Source organism: Alosa pseudoharengus, unplaced genomic scaffold, assembly GCF_046254945.1.
Source record: "Alosa pseudoharengus isolate Yale_2024_CS ecotype anadromous, Long Island Sound unplaced genomic scaffold, YU_APseudo_1.1 YU_APseudo_1.1_scf_4, whole genome shotgun sequence".
In the NCBI taxonomy this organism is placed as follows: Eukaryota; Metazoa; Chordata; class Actinopteri; order Clupeiformes; family Clupeidae; genus Alosa; species Alosa pseudoharengus.
In genome coordinates, this window is record NW_027468774.1 from 7,378,108 (window position 1) to 7,391,077 (window position 12,970).

General features: G+C 46.0%; 1 protein-coding gene across 2 annotated transcripts in view; it reads left to right on the forward strand.

Annotated features, from left to right (window-relative positions):
- The first annotated feature begins 2,662 nt into the window (after positions 1 to 2,662).
- LOC143103329 (uncharacterized) overlaps positions 2,663 to 12,970 on the forward strand; it is a 26,272-nt gene continuing 15,964 nt past the window's right edge. The window contains exons 1-4 of one of the 2 annotated variants that reach the window (XM_076267157.1): positions 2,663 to 4,745; positions 7,344 to 7,405; positions 7,958 to 8,062; positions 10,271 to 10,396. In XM_076267157.1, the coding sequence (XP_076123272.1) occupies positions 3,034 to 4,745; positions 7,344 to 7,405; positions 7,958 to 8,062; positions 10,271 to 10,396 (2,005 nt within the window). In that variant the 5' untranslated portion in view covers positions 2,663 to 3,033. The remainder of the gene's footprint in view (positions 4,746 to 7,343; positions 7,406 to 7,957; positions 8,063 to 10,270; positions 10,397 to 12,970) is intronic. The other variant, XM_076267158.1, reaches the window with a different exon arrangement.

Below are 12,970 nucleotides of genomic sequence, written 5' to 3' on the forward strand. Positions count from 1 at the left end.
TTGATTATTATTGTCACAACCTTTTTGGTGCACAGAAAACATGGGAACCAGTTTAGTTAAGAATTAGATGATTATTGTTGCAATATGCAGTAGGTTTATAGGTTTGAAAGAACTGATTTTTCCACAGTGTACACAGGGATGGATTACTGCACGGGCCTACCGGGGTCAGGGGGCCCTGAAGCTCAAGCCTTTGCATGGAATCACTGCCTCAATGTCAACAAATCAGGATGTAGGCTATGAATCTGATTGAATTTAGTATTGGCCATCCCCAAAATGCACCAGAATACAGGAAATCACATCTAACAAATTGAACATTTTCTGGGGGAGGACCCCCAAACCCCCCCTCCCACATATGTGACAATTAGTGGGGGGCCCTTAATACATCTGGGCCCAGGGGCCCGAAAGTTTATAATCCATCCATGAGTGTACAAACCACTGACTGCACTCTCATGTTCAAGTCCTTCATTACACACAGGGGCCTTATCACTTGGATGAGTGATTTACTGAATCACTTTTAACTTTTTTTTTTGGATCTTTTTTGCAAGGTTTCATGATCATGAGGGCTGTGCTGAGTGCCACACAAAGTGGCCTAGAATGTCTGAGTTAACCAGATTACCTCGTCTAGGGATGGCCAATACAGACGTAAAACTAGATCACAATATGTCTGGATATTTTTGGCGACAACAATATATGATAATACGAAAATAGTACGATTCAGTTATCTCAGCCACAAGTCACGTCAGCTTACAGTCTTGAGAGCCCTACAAACATGACCCTCACCATCATCAGCAATGAACTCTTCCTCATCTTCAGTCTGAGTCATCTTTGTTGTCATTCTACATGTGAGCTGACCATCTTGCAGCACATAGACTATACAGTAAACATGTCACCACCTACATCATTAATATCACAGTATGACAAATTCTGATCATGGGGAGCAATTCTACCAGTATGTATTGATAACGAGGCCCATCCCTAGTGATGTGCACGCAGAGGACGGCCTTCTGTTATGATGGCTGACACACCAAAACACTACTGAACAGTATAAAGTAAAATGGACTAACCGGCTAGAAAGTTCCCAAGAGGTTGTTTGTAGGCTGACCAACACGTAGGCAATTTTGAATGCTGTCAGTGATTATAATTAATAGCATCATCTCTGGCTAAACTAGAGAAGAATTGTAGTGTTACTTTAATAAACAAGTGTGATTTTGGGATTATTTCCAGATGTAATAGGTTGTGTCTGTGAATACTGATGTGGTGATTCTCTGACATGTTTAGAGCAAGGTTTGGAACATTGGTAACTATGTGTCTGACAAAGGCCAACAAACATAAGGGACCACCTGGATACCGCTTCTGCTCGCTACTGCCGCCCAGTGGACAAATCACCCATAGTCTTCACAGTTATTCTCCATGAAACTGGCTGATGCTGTCTGTACACTGTAAATGTGGCTTATCTGAAAGAGGAGTATTTGTGTCCTTCTTTAGATTAGTGAAGACAGAATAAGGAATTTAAATTTGTGTTAACACCATTCATTTGGACGTAGAAAGAACTTAGTTACTTGGTCTAGCTAAAACCCCAAAAGATTACAATTAGGGTTGGGTATCCTTCAAATTGTATCGGATTCCAATTCTGCTTATCGATTCTGGATCCTATCAATTCATCATTTCAATTCCAAAGAGAAAAAAATATTAAGATAAAATATAAATATATATTTATTCATTTTTCCAGGATTAGTCTTTGTAAGCCTTAACTGAACATTCAAAAAGTTCATGTTCATTTTGGCCTACAAGTACTGATCCACAGACATGCATTTTAAACACTAAGGCCTTAACACATATAGATTAATAGATAATTAGCAGATAATTAAAACAACTGCTAAGCCTTGTTGTTGAGTCAGTCTCAAAATATAGGGTCGTAGTCAAGATCAGTCAATCAGTTAAGTCTCCAAAAGGTGAAAAAACGTGTTAATCTGTACTTTTCTTTGTTCTAATAAAGGGGGATTTTATGTTTAGAGATTGATAGGCTGAACAAACTCAACATGTTAATGATTCCTGTGATCACTATGACCAGTCTGGGCTCTTATTCTTTCTTATTACTCGATTCAAATATTTCGGTTCCCAACCCTGATTACGAAGATCATAACCCTACAAACCATGTCAAATTGTCATTTGACTAAATAATATAGCCGCCAAATATCTTTATTGTTATTATTATTAATAATATTATTAATACTACTACTACTACTAATGATATTAATAATAATAATAATAATAATAATAATAATAATATTTAGTGTCAATATTGTAGGCAAGCCTACTTTTAATGTGTGACATTAGCATCACTTATTTTGGATTATGTTTTAACAATTTGCCACCTGTCACAGGGCAGGTCTACTGTAGCCGACGTCAGGGCAGAAGCCTTTTGGGGTAACCTTGGTATGTTAGGCTGTCAGGGTAGGCTCACCTGGGGCCGTTACACCCATAACTTGCGTTGACATCTGAACGTTCCCAAATTTTAGCATATAAAATACTGTAGCTGTGTTGACATCTCCATCTTGAAGCGGCATTGCTTTGTCCAACAGCGAGAGAGGGAGGGCGAGAGAATTTGCGGAAGTGAAACGACCGAGCGGGTGGGGTTTGTAGGTTTCTGTGGGAAGTAGAATAGAGCGAAGGGCTCTAGGGCTTATTCTTCGGCAGGAAGCGTCTATAGCTTGGGCCTCCTTTATTATTAGAAGAAGCAGATTATTGATGTCGCCGTTGCGCAGCCTCGCCGTGGGTCTCCAGCTCAGGCTACATCCATGGTGTCTTTGAAGAGGGAATCGGCGTCAGCAGTACTGACGGAGCCTTTTGAATATCGGTGCATTCAGACATGCTGATCGGAATTTCCTGAGGAGGATCAAGCAACGTCAAAACGGCCAGTGTGGATGGATGCGGAGAGATGTGTTCGCTGTCAGTAGGATTTATATTCATTTACGTTATGTAAGAGTCTAAGCGCGCCACGCAGCTGTACAATACCCGAACTGAGGAGTAATAATGAATAACGCGCAAGATATGTCTCCCGATTTTGTGTTGATGCGCCTGGTTTCTGCAGCGGAATATGACCGTGTAGACGAGGAGAATTTGTTGACGGGTAGCGGAGTGGTTTCCGGATTCGCGAAAGCAGCTTTGGGTCATCATGGCAACAACATCACCAGTGGGTTCGAGTTGGACCCCACTAACCCCTCCGCAGGCCCGGTGTGCCAGACCAATCCCTCCCCGCACTGTAGTTCTCAACCGGAGAGCGGGACAGCAGCGCTTGACAGCGGCATAATGCTGACTCGACCCTCGCTGTCTGATACTCCACCGCCGCCCGACTTTGCCGTGGCCCAGCGCTTCGAATTCCCACACACGGGGGGCCGAGGATCGCGGGCACAGCTCATGGTTTTTCAAAACCTTCTAACGACCGGAGAAGCACTTGAGCAGTCCGGTTATCAAACGGGCGAGAACGACACGCTAGACGGCGGCGGCACAGGTGTGTCAAACGGCGGCGTCGATGACAATTCCAACTACAGCATAAGCGCACACCAGCGAATACCCTCACAAAGACTCCAGTGGCACCCGGTAATGCAACTCACCAAGGTAGCGGTGGAGGGCAGCGACTTTTCCGTGGGGAGAGGAGGTCTCTGCCACAGGCACCATTTAGTCACTGACACCATGGACTGGCCTCCTTTACTAGACAAATCCCTACAGTTTGGCATGCTGGATCCGCGCAAGGCTGGTACTGACCACCACAGGGAGGACCCAGTGCTTAGCCTGGCCAGACGTCTGGGGGAGCTGGGCCAGGCTTCGGAGAAGCTCCTGAAGGATGGCGAGCCGCTGCGCTGTTCCTGCCAGAGCGTACTGGCATCGGCCACAGCGGGCATGGGGCCTGGGGAGGACCCGAGTGAGACCAGCGACGCGCTGCTGGTGCTGGAGGGCCTGGGCTCGTCAGAGGTGGGCGAGCTGGCCATGGGCGGGTGCCCACGCCCGGGTCGGGACGGCTTCAAAGGAGAACCAGGGGCCCAGTCGGGGGAACCGGACACCGGCCAGGACGGGGCGACGACGCCGATGACCATGACAACCATGACAGTCGCCGCGGCGACAGCCACCTTCTCCAGCAGCTCTCTGAGCGGCCTCATGCAGCAGGTGCAGAGGCTGGCAGCAGCAGGGGCGGCACTGGGCGTGGACGCCTACCGCGACCCACAGACGTGCCGCCCGTCCCTGCCGGACAGCCTCAGCCCCTCGGGCCCGCTGGCACCGGACGCCTCCGGCGCCTCCTCGGCGACTCTTTCCGAAGCGCCCGCCGCTGCGACCACGCAAGCACCGGAGCACCCTCAGCCCTCGGACGCAGCCTCTCCGCCCACCCCGACCGCTGCGGCCCACACCCCGCTGAGCCGCCCCCCCACGCCCAAGCGCATCGGCTCCCCCATGGCTGTGGCGGCTGCCCTGGGCAGCGCCACCCTCGGGGGTGGTGGAGGTGCCAGCGAGAGCCAGAAGAGCAGGGGCAAGTCGAGGAAAGGCTCCCTGAAGATCCGCCTCAGCAAGCTGTTCCGCACCCGGAGCAGTGGCACAGGAGTGGGGGGCGCGGGAGCAGGCGCCAGCGGGGGAAGCGGCGGTCCCAGCCCCTTGCTGGACAAGCGTCCCTCACTGGCCTCGTCCACGTCGTCGGGGGGCAGCCTGATGGACGTGTGGAGTTCATCCAGCACCGAACCGGACGCTGGCAGCAGGTATGACGATGATGATGGTGATGATGATGATGATGATGATAATTATGGTGATCACTTTGATCACTGGCTGCCCTGCTTTCCCAAAAAAGCCCTTCAACCATGCCGTTGTGCGTGATAAAAAAAGATAAGAGTAAAATGTGCTGTGATCACTACCAAGTCCAAAGACTATGGTCATAACTGCCGACTTATCACATTAAGAAGTGAAACTCTTTTTTTCCACACATAAAGGCTAACACAGGCCATAGAGCATGTTTATGATGAAATCATAAATACTGAAGTTGCCCAGGCTCTAGGCCACTTGCAGAACAGGTGCCGCAAGTATGGTGACATGTCTGTCTTAAAGCAACACCATGTAAAAATGCGCTACAGTAATTTCCTGTTTGTTCCTGTGTGTTCCTATTGTGTATAAGCCGCAGGACAGTGTTTTATGCAAGTTAAAAGAAACATAACCATATTAATACCATATTAACTGCCCTGTGTATTAACCTCATAGCTGAAGATACGGTACTTACGGAGATATGTAATTTATGGGTAATTTAAGTAGTTGTAGCACCATCATCAAATTCATCATGATGGCATACAGTCATGTGACGAGCTGTTACACATACCTGCTGTTTGCATTGCTGACATTAAGGATACACACTGACTATGTGGTTCTGTGGACTGGGCCTAAATGTCCCACAAAGATGTACCAAAGGCTTTTACAGCTAGACATCTCCAACTATATCACCAGAGGACACCAGTTAATATGCCTGCAAGCTTTTACGAGGGCCATCTGGGTTGTTGGTGATGCTTGAAAGGTGTTTGCACGCCTTTCAGATGGTCAGCTAACTATGTGTAGACCAAGGCTGTGTCTTAAACCACCTACTTGCACACTTTAAATACTTAGTTTAAGTATACAGTGCAGATATTGGGACAATAGTAATCATGGAAAAGTGGGCACAACGCCAGTAAGCGCTCAGTATGAGTATGAGTATGTGGTTTGGGACTCAGTCCAACACGTCTTTTTGCTGCTTTGAAAATGAGAGGGAGACCAAAGCCAGCGTGCAGGGCATGTTTTGGGAGAGCTGTGTGTGTATGTGTGTGTGTGTTTGCTATGGGCCATAGAATGCTAAGCCACCATGCCACTGGTGGTCCGTGCATTAGTGGACAGAATGGCTTCTGCCCCCACAAAGTCACAATGTACATAATGATCATTTGTGAATCTGTCATTCAGATGTTATACTATACTCACATGGCACAAATGTTTCTGCACATATTATACTCACATGGCACTAATGTTTCTGTGAATGCTACTAGTGAAGAAGTATATATAGTTGTATATATACTCTTTTGATCCCGTGAGGGTCTGCATTTACCCCAATCCGTGAATTAGTGAAACACACACAGCACACAGTGTACACACAGTGAGGTGAAGCACACACTAATCCCGGCGCAGTGAGCTGCCTGCATCAACAGCGGCGCTCGGGGAGCAGTGAGGGGTTAGGTGCCTTGCTCAAGGGCACTTCAGCCGTGCCTACTGGTCGGGGTTCGAACCAGCAACCCTCCGGTTACAGGTCCGAAGTGCTAACCAGTAGGCCACGGCTGCCCACAAGTTGGTACAATCATGCCGCAGATTTCTGCATATTATCTTGATCAACCATCAATACTTCGTGTAGGTAGAATCTCTTTCAAACACACAACTTGAGGGATATTACATATCTCTGTGCCCAGGGTAAGTGGACTGTGATGGGCTATTTAATCTAAATGTAGATGAAAAAAGACAATCAAAACTTTTAGCATGTTTATCGAAAAGGATTGAACAATCACAGTACTTATTCATTTAGTATTTACATAAGCATCTTAAATCAGATGCACACACACACACACACACACACACACACACAACACACACACCCACACACACACACACACACACACACACACACACACACACACTATCATGTGTCTAGTGGTTGAGTGAGTTCAAATGCTACTGTCTTCCAGTGTAAAGAGAGACGAGTTCAGCGCGGTGGCTGTGTGTGTGTGTGCTATATCTTACAGCCTATGGAAAGGAGATGGACTGGTTCCATATCACTCTGCCCCTTGGACATTTCTAGAATGTTGCTACAACTTTGTGTCTGTGTTTTTAAGGATTTGTTTTTAAACCCAAATCAGTAAGACACTGTACACCAAGAGTTAATGGCTGTTTTAAAACGGTGGTCTTGTGATACCTCCACACTTTGGCCACAGGCTCTGGATCTACCCACATACAGACCAAAACAAACTGTTTTGCTATGTGTCCAGGCCTGGAACACGAGGTTTTTAAGCAGGTCATAAATGCCACACCCCAGATCGCTCCTCAAGCTCCAGGAAATGAGTGCTGGTTTAGTCACCCTTCAGTTAGATCACACCATATGGACCAAACCACTCTTATTGTATAATCCTGTGCTACCAGTTTGTAATATTCTCTCTCTCTCTCTTTCTCTTTCTCTCTTATCCCTCTCATCTGCACTCTCTCTCTCTCTCTCTGTTCATCCTTCTCTCACACTGTCGGTTCCCTCTCTCCTTCTCTATCTCCCTCTCTCTCTCTCTTATTCCCTCTCTCTCCTTCATTAGACCCCAGCTGTCGAGGCCCCAAAGTGCCTTTTCTCCTGTGCCCTTCACTCCTGCCTTCACTGGTAAGTGTGGGTGTGTGTGCATGTGTGTTTAGTCACTTTAATTAGCAGTGGTCAATCATTCAGTGTTTCCATGCACGGATTGTGTGTAGGAGGTGTCATCAGAGAAGTTTTTTTTTTTTTTTTTTTGGGGTGGGGGGGGGGCGGTGTATCTCTCCATTGCCATATGTTACACTGGTGCTTTGGATATTAATGCTTGAGTTGGAGTATATTGTGTGTGTGTGTGTGTGTGTTAGTGGGAGCGTGTGTGTAATGTGTGCATGCATGCTTATATGTGTGTGTCTGTGCATGTGCATTTGTGTTGGAATGTTATTATGTAACAGTAATAGCTTGGATCTGTCTCCTTCCCACTTCCTCACCAGTGAATAATGAAGTCTTTTATCAATCTCTCAACCTCGTTCTTGCCTTTTGCCTGTGTTTCTTTCTTTCTCTCTTTTTTCTTTCTTTCTTTTTATTTTCTCTATCTCTATGTGTTCTCTCACTTCCCTCTCACTCCCGTCTTCCTCCCCTGGGTCTTCCTGGGTCTTCCCTCCTTCCTCCCCCCCCCCCCCCCAGGTGAGACTGTGTCCCTGGTAGATGTGGACATCTCTCGTAGAGGAGGGAGCTCTCTTCACCCCCCCACTCCCCCGCCTCCTCCCCGACGAAGCCTCAGCCTGCTGGGTACTCTTCCTCTTCCACTTTCCCACTCACTCACTCTTCTCCTTTGCACTCCTTCACTATCCCTCTCTCCAGTGGAGCTCTGCATTCATTCCTCCTCACTGTCAGGCTCTGATTCTTCCCTTCAAAACTAGACACTGATTTTTTCCATTAACTTCAATGCAGCTCATGCAACAACAACAACAAAAAAAAAAAGATTTTGTTTGGTCAATCTCAGGCCCGGTCAGTTTTGAAAAGTTGGAAGGCGAGTTCTGTTCACAAGGTGTGGGTTTTTGAACATTCTAACATAAGATTACGTTTCGCAAAAATTCAAGGTTCTAAAATTCTATGTTGAATTCAATGAACTCAGATATACTTTAGAACGTTCATTTTCCAACATTCCAGTTACACCGGTGTGACGGTACACCTTTAAGGGTTAACACCAGCCGGATAGACCTGGGTCTGTTTTAAACAAATGCCATTGTTGGCCCAACGTGTCGCAGTCTTGTCATCTGCAGGCGTTGTAGTGTGGAACGGGATGACACAGCTGACACCTCATATCAGGACTAGATTTCAATATGCAGTTCACAAAGCCATTAACCACAATTTAGGACAGTCTGTTTGTCATGGGTTAATCACACACAGTTTTGTTCTCATCAAAGCAACCATAAGCAGCAATTCTTCCACGTTTGATGTTTTTATAAGCAACTGGCTACACAAGTTAGTATAATAACAAGCTTTTACTGTCAACTGTGCTGCTGCTGGTGTTGGAATACTTCTTTACATGCCTATGTGGTAGGCATCTTGCTAACTTTAAAACCTAAATTCCTTCCTTCTTTAAAAGAACTTAAGTGTGAACTTTAATTAACCATATTAGGTGCTGTCCCAGTCTACTGTGCATTTCACAATTATGCGCCAGTGAATTGTGTCACCCTGTGGATCTCCCTCATGATGCAAAGGCATGGGAGGGACTGCTCTTTCACAACTCCCAGTGCCTCTAATGAGAAAAACAAAAGAAAGACAATAAGGACCTTGCTCTCTCTCATTTCACAACCTTGTTGAACCGTTTCGTTTGTCTGAGGTTCAAAGCGAAAGCTAGCCAGAAGAATAGAAGTGAATTTCGGCCTGGTGCCGAAAGTCAGCCTGAGGTGCTGTGGTCATGACAGGCCTTTGTGTGGTTTGACTCGACTGAGAGGAGCATTGTGTGGGTGGCAGGCAGGCAGGCAGGCAGGCCTTCTGTGCGGACTCTTCAGATAAAAAAACGGTCATGAGATGGAGGAAGCAAGTCCGCTCTCCCCTCCATGCTCTCACCTACAGCTTAGCTCCTTTTTTTAGCTCATGGTGTGTACTTGCCCTTGCACATGTTCAACCACATTATAAGAGCAGGTGTACTTCTAGTTCGTGTTTTGTGGATCCTGCCTAACTTTAAGCACTATAAGACTAAGTATTTTAGCATGTTTGCATTGGTTAAAAAGCTGCACATGCATTGTATTTTTTTTTTTAATTAGATATTGTTATACATATTGTAATTGTGTCTTAAACCATGGACCACGTTTGTAATGTGCAAGAATGTGCCCTTAATTTAGAGGCACCACTGGCTCTGTGTGTGCTTGGTGGCCAGAGCAGTGATTAAGGCTGAATCCATGGCCAAGTCCACTTAATATCCCCTTAAACCCCCCATCCCATCCCATCCCATTCAAGCTCCTCTGTCTCTATGTCAGGCTGTTCAAAGGCCGTCTAAAATGGCGTGTTCTGGGGAACAGGAAGTGCTGGTATTGTGGGGGCAGTCACTGCGCTCTGCTCCAGTTTGTTAACCCTCAAGGTGGAGGGGTTTTGTAATGGTTAGAGGTGGTGTGTTTGTGTGTTTGTGTGTGTGTGTGTGTGTTCGTTTGTGTGTGGGGTGGGGGTGGCGGGTTATCTAGGCATTGGGCTATTACATCAAGGTTGTACCATCCAGAATATAGGTACTATTCCGCCACATCCACAATCAAATAATTATGCCCAAATATTTAGGTTCTGACATTCAGTATCTAAGATTCTAAGTACTATCTCTCTCCATTTATGATCTGATGTGTAGATCACAGGAATTACATGAAAAAGATACCCATACTTCAGCAGGTATTCACATCCTTGTGTCTCCAGAATGCAGCAGAATTGGCTATTATTCTGTTGTCTGTTGTGTAATGCTGCTGCTGTTGTTGTTGTGTGTTTGTCTCTCTGGGTTTCCTCCAGACGACTTCGGCGGGCCGCAGCCTGGGGTGTCCCTGGACAATGTGGTGGGGGCGTCCATGCAGTCGCTGCCCCTGAGAGCCCCACCCCCTTCACACGCCATTATCCAGCACAGCCTCAGCCTCAATGGTAGGAGCACAGCACAGCACAGCACAGCACAGCACAGCACAACACAGCACACAGCACTACTGTACCTCACAGCACAGCACAGCACAGCACAGCACAGCACAGCACAGCACAGCACAGCACAGCACACAGCACTACTGTACCTCACAGCACAGCACAGCACAGCACAGCACAGCACAGCACTACTGTACCTCACAGCACCGCACAGCACAGCACAACACAGCACCGCACACAGCACTACTGTACCTCACAGCACAGCACAGCACAGCACAGCACGTCTGCTCGCGGACCACTTGGGATAGCTTGCGGACCACCAGTGGTCCCCGGACCACACTTTGAGAAACACTGGCCTAAAGCAACACGATGAAAATTGAATTTAATTAATAATTTGCCCAAACTTGTTGTGATCAGAATATTGAGATTCAGGAAGATGATCCAGTGCAAGATCGTAACACATGTAACCCGGTTATGTGGTTGCTCTGCAACATTGCTCAATCTGGGCATGCATTGACGACTTTTTGAGTGCATCTCTGTATAGGTTTTTCAAAGTACCTTTTAAAGAATATTTTTTGTATTTTCAAAATACAAAAATGTAGTATTTGATTTTGATATGGTACATTGTAGTTTATTTTGATACACTTAAAATTAGGGTATTTGATATTTCATTTTAAAATATATTTTGATGCCTGCCAACAGCTAGAGCAGACAGGCAGCTACAGTGCTACACTCTGTTGGCTGTAGCACCTCGAGCTAGCTAGCACTAATTGTTATCAGGTTTTTTTTTTTTCGTACCGACAAGGCAAGGCAGGCAAGGCAGTTTTATTTGTATAACGCATGTCTTACATTAAGGCATTTCAGGCTGACAGCACTCAGTGACTTTGGGAAACAAGAATCTATGTGAAATGTCCTTTAAGGCATCAGGAGGGGGGTTTACCTAACACACATACATAAGCCTACTGCACAGCTACCAGCTAGCTACCACTGCACTCAACACCAACTCATCTACATCCAAGCTGGATTTGAGACTGCACACTGCGCAGATGCACAACTGAAACAAAAAACCCATTGACTTCTTGACTTTGGGTGGGCAAGACAATGCTTGGGTGGGCTTAGGTCGCCAGATCAAAGTTGCAAGGGTGGTGGCTCACAGACTGTAGCCGAAGCGAGGCGGCCACCATTCAACCCGGAAAAAGTCATATAACCATTCCAATGACTCCGAAGCTGTTAAGCTCCCTGCATAGTTCTTCTTTAATAACCCCAGTGAAATGCTCTCAAAGCTGGAAGTTCTGGATGTTAAGTTAATAATTGAGATATGTTTAGTCTGATTTGGTCAATTTTACCCTTGAAAAAAGATGCAAATTGCATATATTACTTGAGAGAAACTGATATATTACTTCAGAGAACACGCGTATGCCACTGATGATGAAAAGTTATTTTTGGACTGAACTTTAAATGGCTCTGGATGAAAGGAATCTCCTCATGAATGAATGAATGAATGAATGAATGAATGAATGAATGCATGAATGCCAAGCACTGGCAGATGACTGAGTGACTGAGTGACTGACAGAGAGTCGGACAGGCAGAGGGCCCAGGGAGGATGTGAGAATAGCTGTTATGGAAAGTCCTTTCAGTCTGAACTGGAAAAAAGAGGAAATGGACTTCACCTTTCCCCACTCTGTTTACACAGGCTGTAGTTCTTAGTAATTAGTGATAAGAGAGTGACAACCGGTTGGGCCACATCTAATTCTGAAGCGTTTAAACCATGGCAGTCTGTGTTATGATCGAGTAGATGGCTAATCTTTGTTGTGATATAGACTATCTTTTTGTTTTGAAACATGCTATCTCTTTCCTGATGTTTGTTGAAGTAGAAACTGAATTTATGTGATGATTAGATGTGGAATATTATGGCCTTTAGACGTATTTAGTATTTATATCTGTCTTGAAGTAACATTTGTCTCCATTATGCCTATGTAAAAACTTGCATTGGCTCTTTGAGACTCCTGCACAGGCGCTGCGGTCTCGCAGCGTAATTGTCCTCGGTGTGGAGTCCGAGCAGATCCTCCCCTATAAATAGAGCGCTGGTGTGTTTGCGGAGCTTGAGGCCATTGTGAGGGAGGCCACGTGCAGCAGGCTTTAACTAATTACACCATCCATCGGCTTGAGTTTGTTTAGATGGCGTGGTGCAAAAATAGCCCTGCAGTGACACCAGTCTCCAATTAACACCACGCACACGCACGCGCACGCACATACTGTACATACATGCATACATACAGTTAGACACACACACACACACACATACATACATACATACATACATACATACATACAGTTAGACACACACACACATACACACACACACACACACACACACACACAGAGCCCCCCCCAACACACACACACACACACACACACACACACACACACACACACACACACACACACACACACACACACACACACACACACACACTGACACAAATTTACTTGGGCAACTCCTTTTCTCCAGGAGTTCATTAAAGTTTACATGAAACCCAGAGGCAGCTCAAGGCCTATTGTTTAATTGGACATCTCAGTTAG